General features: G+C 39.1%; 1 protein-coding gene across 1 annotated transcript; it reads left to right on the forward strand.

Moving 5' to 3' along the window:
* Nucleotides 1–1,560: 1,560 nt before the first annotated feature.
* mturn (maturin, neural progenitor differentiation regulator homolog (Xenopus)) lies at nucleotides 1,561–12,973 on the forward strand. Its single transcript, XM_026929411.3, has 3 exons — nucleotides 1,561–2,015; nucleotides 7,863–7,985; nucleotides 10,048–12,973. The coding sequence occupies exons 1-3, from the start codon at nucleotides 1,845–1,847 to the stop codon at nucleotides 10,150–10,152; spliced, it is 399 nt and encodes a 132-aa protein (XP_026785212.1). The 5' UTR covers nucleotides 1,561–1,844; the 3' UTR covers nucleotides 10,153–12,973.
* The last annotated feature ends 3,648 nt before the right edge of the window (nucleotides 12,974–16,621 follow it).

The following is a 16,621-nucleotide window of genomic DNA, read 5'->3' on the forward strand; positions in this document are numbered from 1 at the left end:
GATAAGCTTATACTATATATGGACATAGCAGTTATTGGGGTAGCAGACAGATAGAGAGTATAGTAATGACAAAAAAATTATATTTTATATTTTATACTATACAGTACAGTATATAATAATATATAATATAATATAAATATATATACTTAGATTTTATACAGCAGCAGCAAAAATGCAGATAGTAAATACAGAAATGTGCAAAAATTGCAAAGAGAGTGGGATGGTATTCAGTTGAGTATGAGTGTGTGTGTGTGTGTGTGTGTGTGTGTGTGTGTGTGGTCAGTCCAGTCTCTGAGTATTGAGGAGTCTGATGGCTTGGAGGAAGAAACTGTTACACAGTCTGGTCGTGAATGCCCGAATGCTTCAGTACCTTTTGCCAGACGGCAGGAGGGTGAAGAGATTGCGTGAGGGGTGCGTGAGGCCATCCACAATGCTGGTGGCTTTGCGGATGCAGCGTGTGGTGTAAATGTCTGATGGAGGAAAGAGAAACCTTGATGATCTTCTCAGCTGTCCTCACTACCCATTGAAGGGTCTTGCGATCTGAGACAGTGCAATTTCCAAACCAGGCAGAGATGCAGCTGCTCAGGATGCTCTCGATAGACCCTCTGTAGAACATGGTGAGGATAGGGGTTGGGAGATGGGCTTTCCTCAGCCTTCGCAGAACATAGAGGCGCTGGTGGGCTTTCTTGGTTATGGAGCTGGTGTTAAGGACCAGGTGAAGTTCAGAATCGAACTTTAAGTACCACTGATGTACCTTTAAAGCTTTACTCTAAAAGCTTTACACCACATGCACCTTCCCAGGTGAAAAATATATACTAAAGATTGACTCTTAATGGTACCACACCAGTGAAAAAGGAAAAATACAGCATGCTACCTTTATTTCTGAGAGTAAAAGACAAGGCAGTGACACACATGGTAGTGTGTGTTGTGCTGGTATGAGTGTATAAAGCATTGCAGTTTTATTGCAGTTTTAGGTGCTGTATAGTGTGTGTTAATTACCATGTAGATCTCCATCAGTTTGTTCCTTACCATAGGAGGAGATTTTTAGTTGGTCTGGAACAAACCACACACACACACACACACACACGCACACACACTAATTGCCAAAGACCCTCTACATGTTTTTTCTCCAGTGTGGAAGCACGGAGACCAAAATCACAGCAGACCAAAGTATTTTACAAAATAGGGGAGATATGAACTTATGTGATGAATTGCAAACACTGCATAGGTTTAGACCATCATAGTTTTATCAAACAGATGTATTTCAACCCTGCTGGGCCCCTCACCCAGCCCCGGACAGCTTTCCTGGTTGTCCCCTTGACTTGTACCTGATACACTCATAGCATGATTTGCATAGCAACAGATGGGCTAGTCAGCTATTGTATACTAGGTGTGTGTTCTGTTTATTGTAGGGTAGTTCTACCATAAATGAACATTGAAGGGGCTATGGTTCAAATGCATCATTTCCATTCTAAGCTCTGAAAAGCAACCATGTGAGCGATGCACGCCAGTGCGCGGGCCCTTTGTGTCGGGAACGCGCATTCACCTTAACGTCACATCGCGCCGGTCGTGGCGTGAACGCGCAACTCCGGGAGACGCAGTCGGTTTATTTCTCTCAACGAGAACGCGCGAAGTGAACGGAGGCCAGGGCCAAGATGCGACGGTGCTAGCGTCGAAATCTAGCTCCCATCACACACGCCCCCATCCCCCCCTAAAAAAAAAGAAAAGAAATAAAAGCACCATGCGGATGATTTAAGGAGGCTCGGAGCGCTGAGATCTGTGCAGTAGATATTGTTTTGCAGCTTGAGCTTTGCTGCGCAGGTGCGCCGTTACGCTGCGGCAGGATGGAGTTCAAGCAGCTGGTGGACGCGGCGGAAAAATGGTGCTCAGGAAACCCGTTCGAGCTGATCTTCGCCGAGGAGGTGGACGAGCGCCGGATGGACTTCTACGCCGAGCCTGGCATTTCGTTTTACGTGCTCTGCCCCGACAACATGACAGGAGGTACCGACACTTTTGTAAGTACGAGAAGGACGATGCGCGCGCGCGCCTGTGTGTGTGTGTGTGTGTGTGCGGGAAGGGGATGGGAGGGGGCTTCAGAGGGAGTGTGTAGGCCTGTCTATGATTCTGCATGGGCGTGTTGAGTCTTTGGGCTAATCTGTCCCAGAAAACGCAATAAAAATAAAATAGGCTCGTGCTGCAATCATGCCACTTTGATTCTGATGCCCAGTTATTCAGATAGGTTGCGCAGGTAATGAAGCTCCATCACTGCCGCCATTTTCAGACTGGATGACGGAGCACAGAGGCATTGTGTCAGCAAAAGGTTTAAAAGGTTTAATGTTCCCTCTCTGGCCCTGTCATGGCCGCATGAATAGTTGATTATAAGAGTGAAGTGCTCCCTTTCCTCTCCCTTCTCCTTTTTTGTGATGTGATCCACTGTGGCAGCGGCTCTCAGTATCAGGTGTTGGCTTGGCTACCACTTGGTCTAACAGGTTAGCTCATAACCAATAAGGATAGCACCAGTTTTTATGTTTACCATGGATCTGAACCTGTTTTGTTGTTTTGAACCATTCTTCATAGAGTTTGAGCGCCCCAATATTACCCCTGATTCTCTTCTCTTTCTCACACACACATGGTCTAACATAACAATTTCCATGACTCTTTTTTTTATGAATAGACGTAAAAATTAAATGTTTCGAAGTAACTATTATACCTTTTCTTACGACTTCAACTATATGAAACTGAAAAAACCATTTGCACGACTTTCTCATGAAATCAGGTTGTAGCAACACCCCCGCAAACATGCTTAAACACTCCACACCTAATCAATATAATGCTCCACGGACATCAGTACTCATAAATAACCTTCCCCATCTGCAGTGTCCAGTTACTAATGCTGATCAGCAGGACCAGAGACAGAAATGGACAGAGAACCAGAGAACCCAAACCTAGAATCTGGCAAGACAACAATCACACCAACCACAAGTGCCTTTGTCATGGCGACATAAAGCTGGAACTAGCTACATTTTGCATGTTCACTTAATTATTTGCTGATAACAAATAGCTTCGAGTGGATTATTTGTTACTGTTGTGGAAGTAAGATCACCATAAACCATAAATGCACGGTCATAAATAAAAATACACACAGTGGTATAAAGGAAAGGCTGGGGCTGATTTCTTTCCAGCCCACACTGTAGAGTCACACAGCGTATTGGTGCTAATTTATTTAAGCCTGCGAGGCTGAGACATCCCTAACATGCGTAATAGTTTCATGCCTATGATGAGACCCCGTACAATAAGTCTCAACCATAAAGGAATCATAATAGTAATTTAGAGTTACTGAATTTTTAGCCATGATATTCAATATCGTGACCAGCTGTCACTTTCTCTGTTCGTGCTGCTGGAATGAGTATTTAGTATAATTAGCTGCATCTAGGACCCCATAACCTCATGAGAAAATCTTTAACAAACATTATTGACTCCTGTTCTGTTGAATTGTTTCTTTAGACTTATAAAACATGGGTTCCTCACATTTTCTTGGGATAGTTATGGGATCTTAGTTTCCTACAGATGTTTTACTTTATAGAACCCTCTCTGAAAGAGAAAGAGATTTGTTGTAGGGTTATGCATACCTTTAATGTTTCTATCAGAAGGGCAAATTGAAGAAAGGGTGCTGGATAGACAGAACCCTTTTTTCCTAATAGTATACTAATACAAAGCTGTATCTGTAAAAAATAATATAATAATTTCAAAAAGAACCAGCTTTCCTTTGTTTTTTCTGTCATTTAAATTAATTAAAACCAAAACAGGAAATGGCTTCAGTTTAATCCTGAATTGGGGCAGTAGTACATATTCACACTTGACAAAGATGATATTCAAACCCAGACCCCAAACAGAGGATTTCTCAAGTATGTAATCATCATGTTTATAAGCACATCCTATATAATTAGTAGCATTTCTTAAGTATCAACCAGATAAAAATAATGCTATATGTGTTTTGCTGGTAAAGGGGATCTTCACAGAACACTCCGATATGTGGGTTAAGCTGATGATTTCCTTCTAAGGACTTCCTCTAAAGGATGCCAATAGAAGAAGGATCAAGTCTGTCTACCTAGTCTGGAATTCAGCTGTCAGGATTCATGCTGAGTTATTAAGTAATGATTTTCAGCTGTCATTACAGCTCTAGCAGTGCAGTGTAACTGCGTTTTAACCCATGAAGCCCCATGATATTATTCAGTAACTACAGTAAAATTAATAGGAAATGTCTGAAGTTATGGTGTGAGAAATGTAGGTTTGGATTCACCAGCAGGTCCTGGGAGCTTAAGGGGTTAAATCTGGCACCAGTTTACATTCTCAGTTACTTTGGTTCTTCCTCTGGTTGAAAGACTGGCTCCAGGATGGTCTGAGAAACAAGGAAAGGAACAAAACTGACAGAAATTCAGGACCACATAGAAACATAGTGAGTTTTGTTTCCCCTGAATTGACAAGCCTAATAAATGATCAGTTTGATACATTTTAATAAAAAGAGGTTGTGAACTTATGAAATCTGAAAGTTATTTAAGTGGGAGATAAGATACTGGAGCTACTGATTTCTTGGAGTGTAAGAAGTTTTTTGTGGGGAATAAAACACTTGGGGGCATGCTGTTGTAGAAAAATACTCAACACCGGGTTGGTGTGATGTGGCTCGATGCGAGACGGAGTTACTCTTACCACCTTGAAGTTGATTGTTTTCCAATAACAGTGTGTTCCGGTATGTTTCATTTCACAGCAGTTTGCCAACGACTACAATTTGTAATTTATTAATGAACACATGCTCTGCTATTTATCAGTATATAGTTACATTTGTGTAATATCCCCAAAAGTTATTTCTATATCTAATTCTGTATTTATAACTATATTTACATTATAGCAGCTATAAACAGTTGTTACCTCACCAGACTCTCTTTTTTCTCTTTCTTGAAGTTAATAAGGGATAAAATAACAGCTTGTCATCTTACAGAGAAACCAGAAAGTCCTCTGTCCTAAAGACTTTCCCATGGTGGAAAACTGAATGTTACAAAGTGCTGACACTGGAGACTCCTACCATAAATGTTACATAAACATCGACTTAAAGAAAGTTTTACCGTATCAACAATTATGTTTTTCTTTATTAACAATGTTTTATTATTAGTTCTAAACATTATATACACATGTGATTTGCAGCTGGTACTATTGTCAGAGCTGCTGTTATGGAAAATTAACCAACACCTTCTGAGCAATCAGATTTGATAACTGTGGTATAAAAAGCAGCGTTATCCATTCATAACTGTATAAATGACAGCACTTGATCTGTGGATGCTGGCAGGATGCTCACTCAATCAAATTAATGCCAATGCTGAGGCGTCAAACCAGGAATATTTGTGGGCAGTTCCAGGAAGGAGTGGCTTGGCTTAATGCCCGTTCTTTTGCCTTACTCAGCACTCTTCTCCAGCTATGCCAGAGAGAGAGTCACTGTGAGAGCAAGTGCATAAAAATAATGGTTAGGATAGCTGAGCTGGCACTGAATATGACTTACCTCTGCAGTTGGCTGTTTAAGGTATTTTGTCCATTTTTTTCAGCCAAATGAAAAGCTACTACTACTCACATTGCTCTGATCTGCGTAGGACATCAACACTAAAATATAACGGACAGCTCTAGATTAGCCCATGTATTAATTTTGATGGCTTCAGCTGCCAGTGGAAGAAAGAATAAGTACCAGTATGGTAACCCCTTAAACTCTCACCTCAGTTGATTATTGATGTTTTTCATCTAAAAGCATATTAATCAACAACTGCTATGAATTATTCAGTGCTAGAGTGAGGAATGTGAGTCTAAACCTCTCCTGGGAGATTAAAAGAGGTTAATTTGAATGCACCAGTGATAAGAGCTTAGAGTGCCATCTAACCAAAGAGCATGGTAAGGAACATGACAGGAACAAGAGCTCTGAAAGTGCTGATATCAATAGCCTACAAAGTACGGGAGATTTCTATAAGACTGTAAGCATGTAAGATGTCATTAAATAAAATACAACAGTGATATATGGGGCTATTCTATGGCCATACCATGATGAACCGTTAGGGTTTTCTAGTGTTATATATCAATATGATAGAAATAACCGGATATTAGTCTCCTAAAGTAAAGCACACTATATGGCAAAAAGTTTGTGGACAAGTTTGTGGAGTTTGTGCTTTATGAGTGCCCCATTCCAGACTTAGTTCCCCCTTTTCTGTTATAATAATGTCCACTCTTCTGGGAAGACTTTCCACTAGATTTTCGGAGCGTTGCTGTGGGGATTTGTGCTCATTCAGCTACAAGAGCATTACTGAGCTCAGGCACCGATGTCGGGTGAGGATGCCTGGGGTGCAGTCAGTGTCCCACTTCATCCCAAAGGTGTTCAGTAGGGTTGAGGTCAGGGCTCTGTGCAGGACACTCGAGTTCTTCCACTCTAACTTTAACACACCATGTCTTCATGGAGCTCACTTTGTGCATAAAGACATAGAGACATCGCCATGCTGGAACAGGTTTGGGCCTCTTAGGTCCAGTGAAGGGAAATTGTAATGCCATAGCATACAAAGACATTCTATACAATTGTGTGCTTCTAACTTTTCTGGCAACAATTTGGGGAAGAACCACATATGGGTGTAATGGTCAGTTGTCCGCATGCTTTTGGCCGTATAGTATACAGTATATCAAAAGTAAATAAAGAGGCAAAGAGGAAATACGAAGAATGCACATTATAGTACTCACATACATTCGTTTTATAGAGAGGTGTAACACAGTGACACTATCTGTGTCTGTTTACTGCTTCAGATATTCATATCTGTATTCAGATTTAAGTGGATGTGGCCTAAATCAAAAAATTTCTTTTTTGTAGTAGAGATTTACGTGAGTCTGTTTTTCTTTTGAAAATTTTGCTCATGCAATGAATTTAATTAGTTCTGTTTTTTATAAGGTAAATAAACTAGGAGCCTAATTTAAAAACCAATGACACTAAGGATGAACCTTATATGCAGCACTGTAAATGCATTGTTCACGTTCATGTTAATGAATGTGGTGTCCCATGAGCTTCATATCTGACCACTCACCTGCATGAAAGTAAAAACCTCCAAGACTTTTTTTGTCTAGTCTCAACAAGAAAAAGAATAGTGTACCTCTATTCTGTATCTGTTTAGAGCTTGTTATCTGTTCATAGGGCAAAATAGGAATAATATTTATATGTAGGTGGTTTATAATCATTTTTGATATGGTGTGTTTCTGTACAGCACTGATTACAGGGTTTTCATCTGCACAATGTGGAGTGCTGTTGATAAGATAAAAAACACCAACCTGTTTGCATGAAAAACACTCAGTTCTCTAATTTGTATGGTAAAATTGTCAGTGCCCTTTTAATCAAGATGGTCTTTCACTTGCTTTCTGAAATTCTGTCAGAAAATTGCTTAATTTGACTGGTATGGCTTCACAACATGTGGTTTGTTAATCGTTGTTGCAATAATGCCAGTTCTGATTTCATTAAAGTCTGAACCTTGATGTGAACTAAAAAAAGCACCCTGGTCAAGTTAATGCAAAACAGACTTTAAGTTTGATATATCACAGGTTCGGCAGTTTGGTTTAATATATTGCAAGGTGTATTTTCATTGTAGAGTGAAGCAGTATCATTTAAATGTGCTATTTTTATTCATAGTGTGCAGCCTGAGTAAAATATGAATATCATTTTCAAGTCAAACTTAAACTAAATCACTAACTAACACGTTCCACTTGGGGGAAATGCAGATGAGTATAATATGTATTTGCTGAGTAATGTGATGTCTGTGCTGTGTGTGTGTGTGTGTGTGTGTGTGTGTGTGTAGCATGTGTGGAGTGAGAGTGAGGACTGCCTGCCATTCCTGCAGCTGGCACAGGACTACATCTCCTCCTGCGGACACAAAACCCTGCTGGAGGTCCTTGACAAAGTCTTCAGATCCTTCAGACCTGTGAGTACTGTTCATCACACACACACACACACACACACACCCAAACACATACACACCTAAAAGCTAGTGCACACTAGATGATTTTAGCCCTGATTTCCCAGTTGCAGAATAATTTTGGGGCTCTGTGATTTGGCATGTCATCCTCAAATGGTTGTTAGGAACAACAAAAAATAAAAACAAACACAGCATGATTCCAGGCACAGCACAGTATAAAAATAGCTTTTTTTTTTTTTTGCTCCAGTTATATACCTCCAGTTCTCTTTCCAGAACAGACCATCCGCGCTAGCCGCATTTCCCCAACCAATATTTCCTTAACATTTTTCTCTTATTTCTCTTTTTGTTGTTTCCCACTAGTGACAATATCACATGGTAGACTGCTCTTGTGTTTTTGTTTTGAGATAGTGGGATTTGGGGATCAGTCGTGGTTTCACAGGGATCCACCAAACCACTGTTTGCAAGTGATTTAAGTCATGTAGTGTGAACTGGTTAGCCATTCGGAGATTTTGAAAGTCACCGCATTAACCTCAGTAACCTTGTGCAGAAAATCAGTCTTCCTCTTGGAGAGAACTTTCAGATATTCCTTTTCTTGTGTGTACACACCACACAGTGAATTCAACTAAAATGCTTAGATATCTATTAAACTTACAGCACTGTTCAATTTGTTTTGCTCAGATCTTTTTGCCTTCTTCATTCACACCCGTGTTTGTGCTGTAAGTGACTCAAAACACTCATTAGTGTGACTGAATCTCTGTCCTAAAATAACCTGCAAAAGCACTTCCCAAATCAGTAACATCATGTTCATGATGCACCTGCATTACCAAAATGCCATATTTGTGACAATTCTGCATTACAGTAGCGATGACATAAACAGCTTAGCAGCACATGGCTTGATTTGGAGGTCAGCTGAAGCTCATCATTAGCTCCTGATCAGGATGAGAAGGTAAAAAGAGGACAGTCGCAGAGCTCTTGGCGTTTTTATAGCTATTACTGACATTCTGTGCTGAGAGATGTGAGGCCGCAGTTTCCTGTGTGTGCACAGGGAAGTGTGATAAGCAAAAAAAAAACCACATGATTCAGTCCTTACTACTCTCATTACAAGTCAGCAAGACCAGTGGATATGTATTGGATCTAGAATGATGTGTGTAAGGAACGATGTTTTGCACTCACACAGTGGTATTATAATGAAATTCCAAGTCTGAGTTGAATTTAGATCTCTAAGTCTGGTCTCTAAGACACCTGAATGAGACCAGGTAGGGTGGGGGCAGACTCTTGCTATCAAAGTACCTCAAGTAGGATAGTTTGAATAAGAAAGGAATAAAACACCTTTTATGTGCTTTTTACAGGAAAATAATCAATGACATTGTGTTGTGATGCAACCTGACATAAAGCATATTTACCATTACCACCCTGAAATTGACTATTTTCCAATAACAGCACATCCTGAACTGCTTTATTCCTCATATACCACAGCAATTTGAGATGATTACAAGTTTTGAATTATTAATGAATGACATGTTGTACCTTTAATCATTTATAGTTACATTTAATGTTGTGGAACGTCTGCGAAACAAGTTCCTGTTATAATTTACGTTAAGCAGTCTTCTCCTCACCAGCCTCACTTTTTTCTCTTTCTTTTCCACTGTCCTGAAGACTTTCCAGTGGTGGAAAACCTATTGAATGTTACAAAAGCTCTGACACTGGAGACTCCTTCCATAAATGTTAAATAAATGTCTCTTTACAAAAAACTTCTCAGGGCATACATAATAGGGATCTTGTGCTGATAGGCACTGAAATACTACATTTCTGTCACACAGCTCTTAAAAAATATTAGAAAGTGAAAAAGGGCATGTATCACATTTAGGCAAAAAAAAAAAAGGATTGTGGTCCCTATTAAGTTATGTGATGTGAACATATTGTAGTCAGTTGCTGTATTTAATAATTTATTATTATAAAAATAGAAAGTCCTTTTCTTATACTTAAAGTCTTTTATCAGCACAAAATATGCAATGTTTATAACGTGAGTTTGCATGAACAATGGCATGAACATGATGTTGTTTTCCAGCTCCTGGGTCTTCCAGACATTGATGACGATACGTACGAGCAGTACCATGGAGACGTGGAGGAGGAAGCAGAGACGGACCATCAGCAGATGGGTGTTAGCCAATAATATGCTTATTGAGGTGGATCGACCTTCCACGGGCCAGAGTGTTGCTTCATTCCCTCTCTTTTTTTCCTTCTTCCAAGCCATCTTCACATTTCTACTGGTTTATGATATGCACTATCCCTCTGTCTTACACACTTGCACACATGCACCACGGCTTGTTATAATGCACGATTCCACCCTTTACCATGTTGGAAAAAAAAAAAAAAAAACATTCTCGGTAGACCTCCCGTGTCCTTCTTGTTTTATTTAGCAAGCCCCTGCTGAAAAAAAAATATGGAAACCATTTCAGGTTTCTGTTGGTTCCTGTGTAGTGGTATTTTGTATAATGGGTTGGTATCACAGTTTAATGGGTCCTAATGGTTTAACAGGTAATGCGTGACTGATTTTAGACGTGCTTAATGGTTTTCTAATGGGATTCAAGAGTCTAATGGTCTCTGATGGTAGCATTATTGTAATAAGCTGTGGTTCAGTTGCTTAATGGACCTAGTAGATTTGTTATATAATCCTGCATTTCAGGCTGTGTGTAAGAAAACAGGATAACATTTATATGTAGTGTTTAAGCTTATCTAGTTCAATCTGAAAAATATTTCATTCAGTTAGTATAAATATTAGAGATGGCACGATACCACTTTTTCTTTTCCAATACCGATACTTACACCGAAACCTTGAGTATCAGATGATATCGATACCCATCTGGTATTTTTTTCTTTAAAAACTACTATGGTTTAATTTTTTTTAACTGAAACACTTCACTTTAAAAAATACTTTAAAACTTGTAAAAATATAGGAAAAACTTTTTTCCTCTTTTGGCTGCTCCCATATTCGGGGTCACCACAGCGGATCACCCATCCGCATATTTTGATTCCAGCACAAGTTTTATGCCAGATGTCCTTCCTGACACAGCCCTCCCCATTTCCAGGCTTGGGACCAGCAGTGAGAGTACACTGGCTCGTGCAACCCTCCAGTGGCTGGGGTTGGTTCCCTGACCAGGAATCAAACCCAGACTGCAGTGATGAGAGCACCACATGCTAGCCACTAGTCCACCAGGGAACCTTAAAAATTTAGGAAAAACACGTAGCTAAAACAGGACTTACACAAAACCACAGCTCAGCTAGACTTTTTCCCCACAAAAATCACATACATTGCAAATAGAATTGATGTTCTTTTAATGTAATAACTAAATATAATAAAGTATAAAGCATAAATATAATGAAATCAATCCTAACAAAAAAGTCTTTATTTGTAAACATTTCCACTTTCAAAAAAATCTTTGACAAATCCAATTCCAGGATCAGATCGATTTTTTTTTTTGTTTTTTTCCAATATCTGATCCACCAGATCAGATCAGTGCATTCTCTGATAAATATACCCTGTATATATACTGGATCTGAAGCTGAATCAATATCTAATACACACTTGGGAACCATCAAAACCATTAGAGCTTGTGAAATTGTTTAATGGAAACCACCAGGTTAATCCCATTAGGAAGTAAACAAATATTTATGTTTTTTTGAGCAAGATGGATTATGAACCATACTGCTATTACCATTAAACACAAATTCATTCATAGAGTTCTCCTGAATACGAGACATAGCTAAAATAGCTTAATATTTCCCCAAAATTGTGGGAATAGTTAAACAGGTACTTTAAATTTAGGCTCTCATCTTCACGATGATGAATAGAGCTTGTCTTTCTGAATGTATGTACTTAGAAAGTCATGATTGATTTTCTGGTGAATAGGTGAAGAGGTGTTGTAATGTTGTAACATGTGAGACCAATCAGTGATTTCAAATGTCAGAGGTGATTTATCACACGCTTTGGAATACTCATCATCGGCTTTGTCTTTACATCTCAATATCCTTGATCATATGGCCTTGGATTGAATAGGAATAGTGATCAGTAAAGCTCTCAGCCTGCGATACTTAATGCATAATAGCCCTAGATCAGAGATAGCGTGATTGCATTTTCAGCTTTCTGTAAAGACAAGCCTGCGTTTACACTTATGCATCGTGGTTACTTTTCTTTTTGGTTTTCAATAGTCTTTGATTGTATTAAACTATAGCCTACTTCAGGCATGTTTTCACACAAATCATGGCTAATTATAGACTTCCTCCATGATGTTTTCCTCCCAGAATACGCAAAAGTAGAAGCCTGAGTTGAGCTTTAATGTATGAAGTACAGTAAGTGTGAACATGTTGATCTGAAGCAGCTTCCTCTTTTTTCATCCTCTGGTGCTGACTGAGGAAAATATGATCCTCAACCAGCACTCAGTCTTCATGATTAAAGGCACTGAACTGACTGAAGTCTGACACACCCCACAGCAAATTCTTTCCGGACCGCTTGACCAATGTAAACAGGTTAGCAGGACCAGCAGGCACGTCACATGTTGTTCCAGGATATGAAGAAAGCTGATATGATCCTGCTGACTTCATATGTTTAGTGCCCACCTAATGCTGCCATCAAACCCCTGTATCTCCCACACACTCACTGCTTCCATGCTGTCTTCCTCAGCATTAAGTCATCCACATGTACTGAAGTCTGGTGTAAGATCAATCAAAGCTACTCTTCTATGCTCATATTTATTTGATCGTCCAGCTTTAGCACTCTGCAAGCTTTTGTATATTTTTCCCACCAGTGCAAACCTCTGGGTATTTACCCCATTAAAACAACTATCACCATTTTAATGACTTTGAGTTTTAACTAAAGTATGCTTAAAGACGTAATTTTATAATTTGTCTTGTTTTATCTCATGCTTTGTTATCTGATTTGTTTCGTCCTCAAGTTTGTGTATGTTCCTAAATTAAACCATGTGGAGGTGACGTTCTTTCAGCTTGTCCAGTTCCCTTAGTGAGTCTCCCATTTTGCTGTTTAAGGCAGGTTACAAATATAATATTTGAAAATATTTGATCTATTTAAATTTAGCTATAATACAGCATGTCCCAAAAGTCTCCATACATAGGGGAAATTAACACTTTTTAGCAAAATATCTTCCAAAATACTTATAAAATACTTCATACTTAGTTTATATAATTTTTTTTGAGATAGCCTTTAAGAATGCCATTGACAAAAGAAGAACATATTGAAATCATTCTCTTGGCTGGATCGGGAAGCTGTCACAAGGTTGCGATGGACTTTAACATGGCAAGCACGTCACACACGACACTGCTGCCAAACTTATTAACAAATTAAAAAAACTGGAAGTGTTGCGGACCAACCAAGAAGCGGACATCTAAGAACATCCACTGACGAAGGCACAACTGACATGGTGCTGGCAAACATTCCCCTATGTATGGAGACTTTTGGGACACCCTGTATCTGTTTATACTATTAATACACATAATAGTATAATAAAGACATTCATTCTACATGTCTACATGATTTTTAACAACAGACACAAAGCAGCTTTACAGAAATCCAGATGTAGATTTATATTTAGATCCCTCAGGAGCAAGCCAGAAGTGACAAGGGCAAAGAAATACTCCCTGAAATGACATGAAGAGAAGTTGAGAGGAACCAGACTCAAAAGGGAACTCCTGCAGGACACATAAGTGAGAATATAATTCATTACAGTAAACAGATGTAGAAGAATAAAGACAAACAGTACTAAGTGTGTTGAAAGGATGTTCAGTATGAGCAGATTGTGAATAAGTGTCCTGGGATGAGCACAGGACAGTCTTAATGGTTACAGCAGCAGTTCTTACATAGATGTCTGCAGTATTGAGGTGAGATTATGCGCTGAAGCAAGAATGAAATTTGGGCATAAACTGTTTGTGGGAAGTGCAAATCTTTAGGGTGTCCATGTGGGAGCATCAACAGGAGCAGAAGGGGAAGCTCAGTTGAATCAGGCAGATCCGGAGGGTGAGAGGAACCGCAGCAGAAGTGTAGAATTTATGAATTTTAATGTTACGTATTTCAATTCAAGCACACCATCAAAATGATAGAGACCTTGCCTTTATTTTTTTGTTGTCCCAAATACACCTCAAAGAACTATTTCGAGAAGGTGGCAATGCTGGGTGTAAGTCATTAGTCATCTGAGCATAACCCAGTCATGCAGCTATGGAAGGGATTGGGTCTAAAGGTTTACTAGACATATCCAACCACCTTCACAAACCTCTGGGACGTCCTGCAAGAGACAGAGCAGCTCTAAGAAATGGCTAGAAAAACTGATCATGTAAAGAAGGTGAGTGCAACATTTAGAGCATCTAAGACAGCTTGTTGTCACGTGTGATACTTTTCTTTAATATACTCAGTCATTGAAAACCAATAAAGAAAATGTTCATTCATTAAAATTGGGTATATCCAAATAGCGAGTAGACATAGATGAAAAAAAAAAAACACTACAATTGACTTAAAATGAGAAACAATAAGGGTAAAATTGTTGAGTGAATCAGAAAATTTTCACCACTTTTTAAAGATGAAAAGGAATAACAGTCTCTGGAAGATAAAGGCAAGGTGTTCCAGGTGCTAAATGCCTCACATTGTGGACAGTTAGAGCTTGGGGAACAGCTAGAAGCCCAGCGCCAGATAACATAAGTTTATGTGCAGGGAAGTTGAAGTGTAGGACATTAAAAGTTATATGCAAGCAATAAATGGAAATGGAAGAAATAATTTTTGGTAAGTGTCCCACTATAAGGCTCAAAATGAAGAGGAGAGCTAAATGTTGGACCAATATCTTTGGTCAATGTACATTAATGGTCCAAGAATCTAGAAACTAAAGACTCAATAAGTAACAATTAGCAAAAATTCAGTTATTACAAATTTACAAAGCATAAGTGGTAGCAGAAATCTATACATCATCAGTCTAACAATAAAACCCGAGACTGTGATGATATGTGATATAGCTAAGTTTGGCACGTAAATAAAGAAGGAGAGCGGGCCAAGGACTGATCCCTGGGGAACACCTTGAATAACAAAATTCTGTTTGCCAGTGGCATCAAAATGATATCTGTTAGGAAAATAAGATCTGAATCAGACAAGTCCTATACCAATATGTGACAGATGGTAAACATGCATGTCATGATTTACTGTATCACAAGTGACACTGAGATTCACAATAGTGAATAGTGAGGGCCCCATATCAGCAAAAAAGAAGAAGATTTTACATGCATTTGATTTAGAGATATAAACTGGCTGAATACGAGATAAAATTATCAAGAACTTGTCAGGGGATATAAGGGGGTCACACTGTAACCAAATTAAAGTGAAGAAATCAGGAGTGGCTGAAATATTTAGCTGATTTGATCTTTAAAAAAATCTAAGAGACTTTTGGTTCCTGAAGAACAATCAAAGCTGGACACATACAACTGGCATGGGTAGTTCACTGAATTCATACAAAATGCTCAGGGCTTTAGGTGTTGATAGATTAGCAAGAACAACAGTGGGCTAGAGCCAACAATTTGCAATGCCTAGTATTCAAAAGGCATTAGATCGTGGAAATCACAGAGTCTAATCTTATGGCCATTACAGTAAACACCAGTCAGAAAATAATGAGTACAATGTGTGTGGCTGAATAACTAACAAAACTTGTAGGTGGCTAAGTCCAGACATTAGCGAGGAGCATAGACAACAGTCATACTGGCATGTATATAGTGTACATAAACACCAGCTGTGATATAATAGCAAACTGACCACAATTAGTCCCGAAAGACTAGAAAATTCCGGCAATGTAAATAAATATTTATAACTATGACTATATACAGACACTGGCCACTTTGCTCATTCATGCAATTATCCATTCAGCCAATCATGTGGCAGCAGTAGTACATAAAATCATGCAGATACAGGTCTAGAGCTTTAGTTAATGTTCACATCAAACAAAAGAAAGGGGGGAAATGTGATGATCAGTGACTCTGACCGTGGCATGGTGGTTGGTGCCAGTTCAGGACCTGCTGATCTCCTGGGATTTTCATGTACGACATCTCTAGTGTTTACACAGAATGGTCAGAAAAACAAAAAAATATCCAGTGAGCAGTTCTGTAGGCAGAAATGCCTTGTTGATGAGAGAGGTCAGAGGAGAATGGCCAGACTGGACTGAGCTGACAGGAAGGCTACTGTAACACAAATAACCACTCTTTACAACTGTGGTGAGCAGAAAATCATCTCAGAAAATCACAACATGTTGAACCTTGAGGCGAATGGGCTACAACAGCAGAAGGCCACATCGGCTTCTACTCCTGTCAGCCACGATTAAGATTCTGAGGTTACAGTGGGAACAGGCTCACACAAACTGGTGAGTTCGACGATTTGAAAAACACCATCAGATTTTCACATTATAGCTATATAAATATGAAAATCTTCCTTTGTTACATACTTTTTTAAAATGTATGTTTTATTTAGTTTGACATACAGTAAATATATGTTTTACATATCAAGTCATGCCAAGTCATGACACACTCTGTCACATACACTCAGTTGCCAGCTTATTTGGTACAATAAGCTTATACCTGCATTCAGTTCCCCTCTTTATCTATCT

This window comes from Pangasianodon hypophthalmus, chromosome 23 (genome assembly GCF_027358585.1).
Source record: "Pangasianodon hypophthalmus isolate fPanHyp1 chromosome 23, fPanHyp1.pri, whole genome shotgun sequence".
In the NCBI taxonomy this organism is placed as follows: domain Eukaryota; kingdom Metazoa; phylum Chordata; class Actinopteri; order Siluriformes; family Pangasiidae; genus Pangasianodon; species Pangasianodon hypophthalmus.

Bases quoted from the DNA above. Each gene is read 5' to 3' on its own strand.
- mturn (XM_026929411.3), top strand. From the start codon at position 1,845: ATGGAGTTCAAGCAGCTGGTGGACGCGGCGGAAAAATGGTGCTCAGGA. The intron at 2,016-7,862 runs GTAAGTACGAGA...GTGTGTGTGTAG, and splicing joins CAGGAGGTACCGACACTTTT to CATGTGTGGAGTGAGAGTGA. The intron at 7,986-10,047 runs GTGAGTACTGTT...GTTGTTTTCCAG, and splicing joins TCTTCAGATCCTTCAGACCT to CTCCTGGGTCTTCCAGACAT.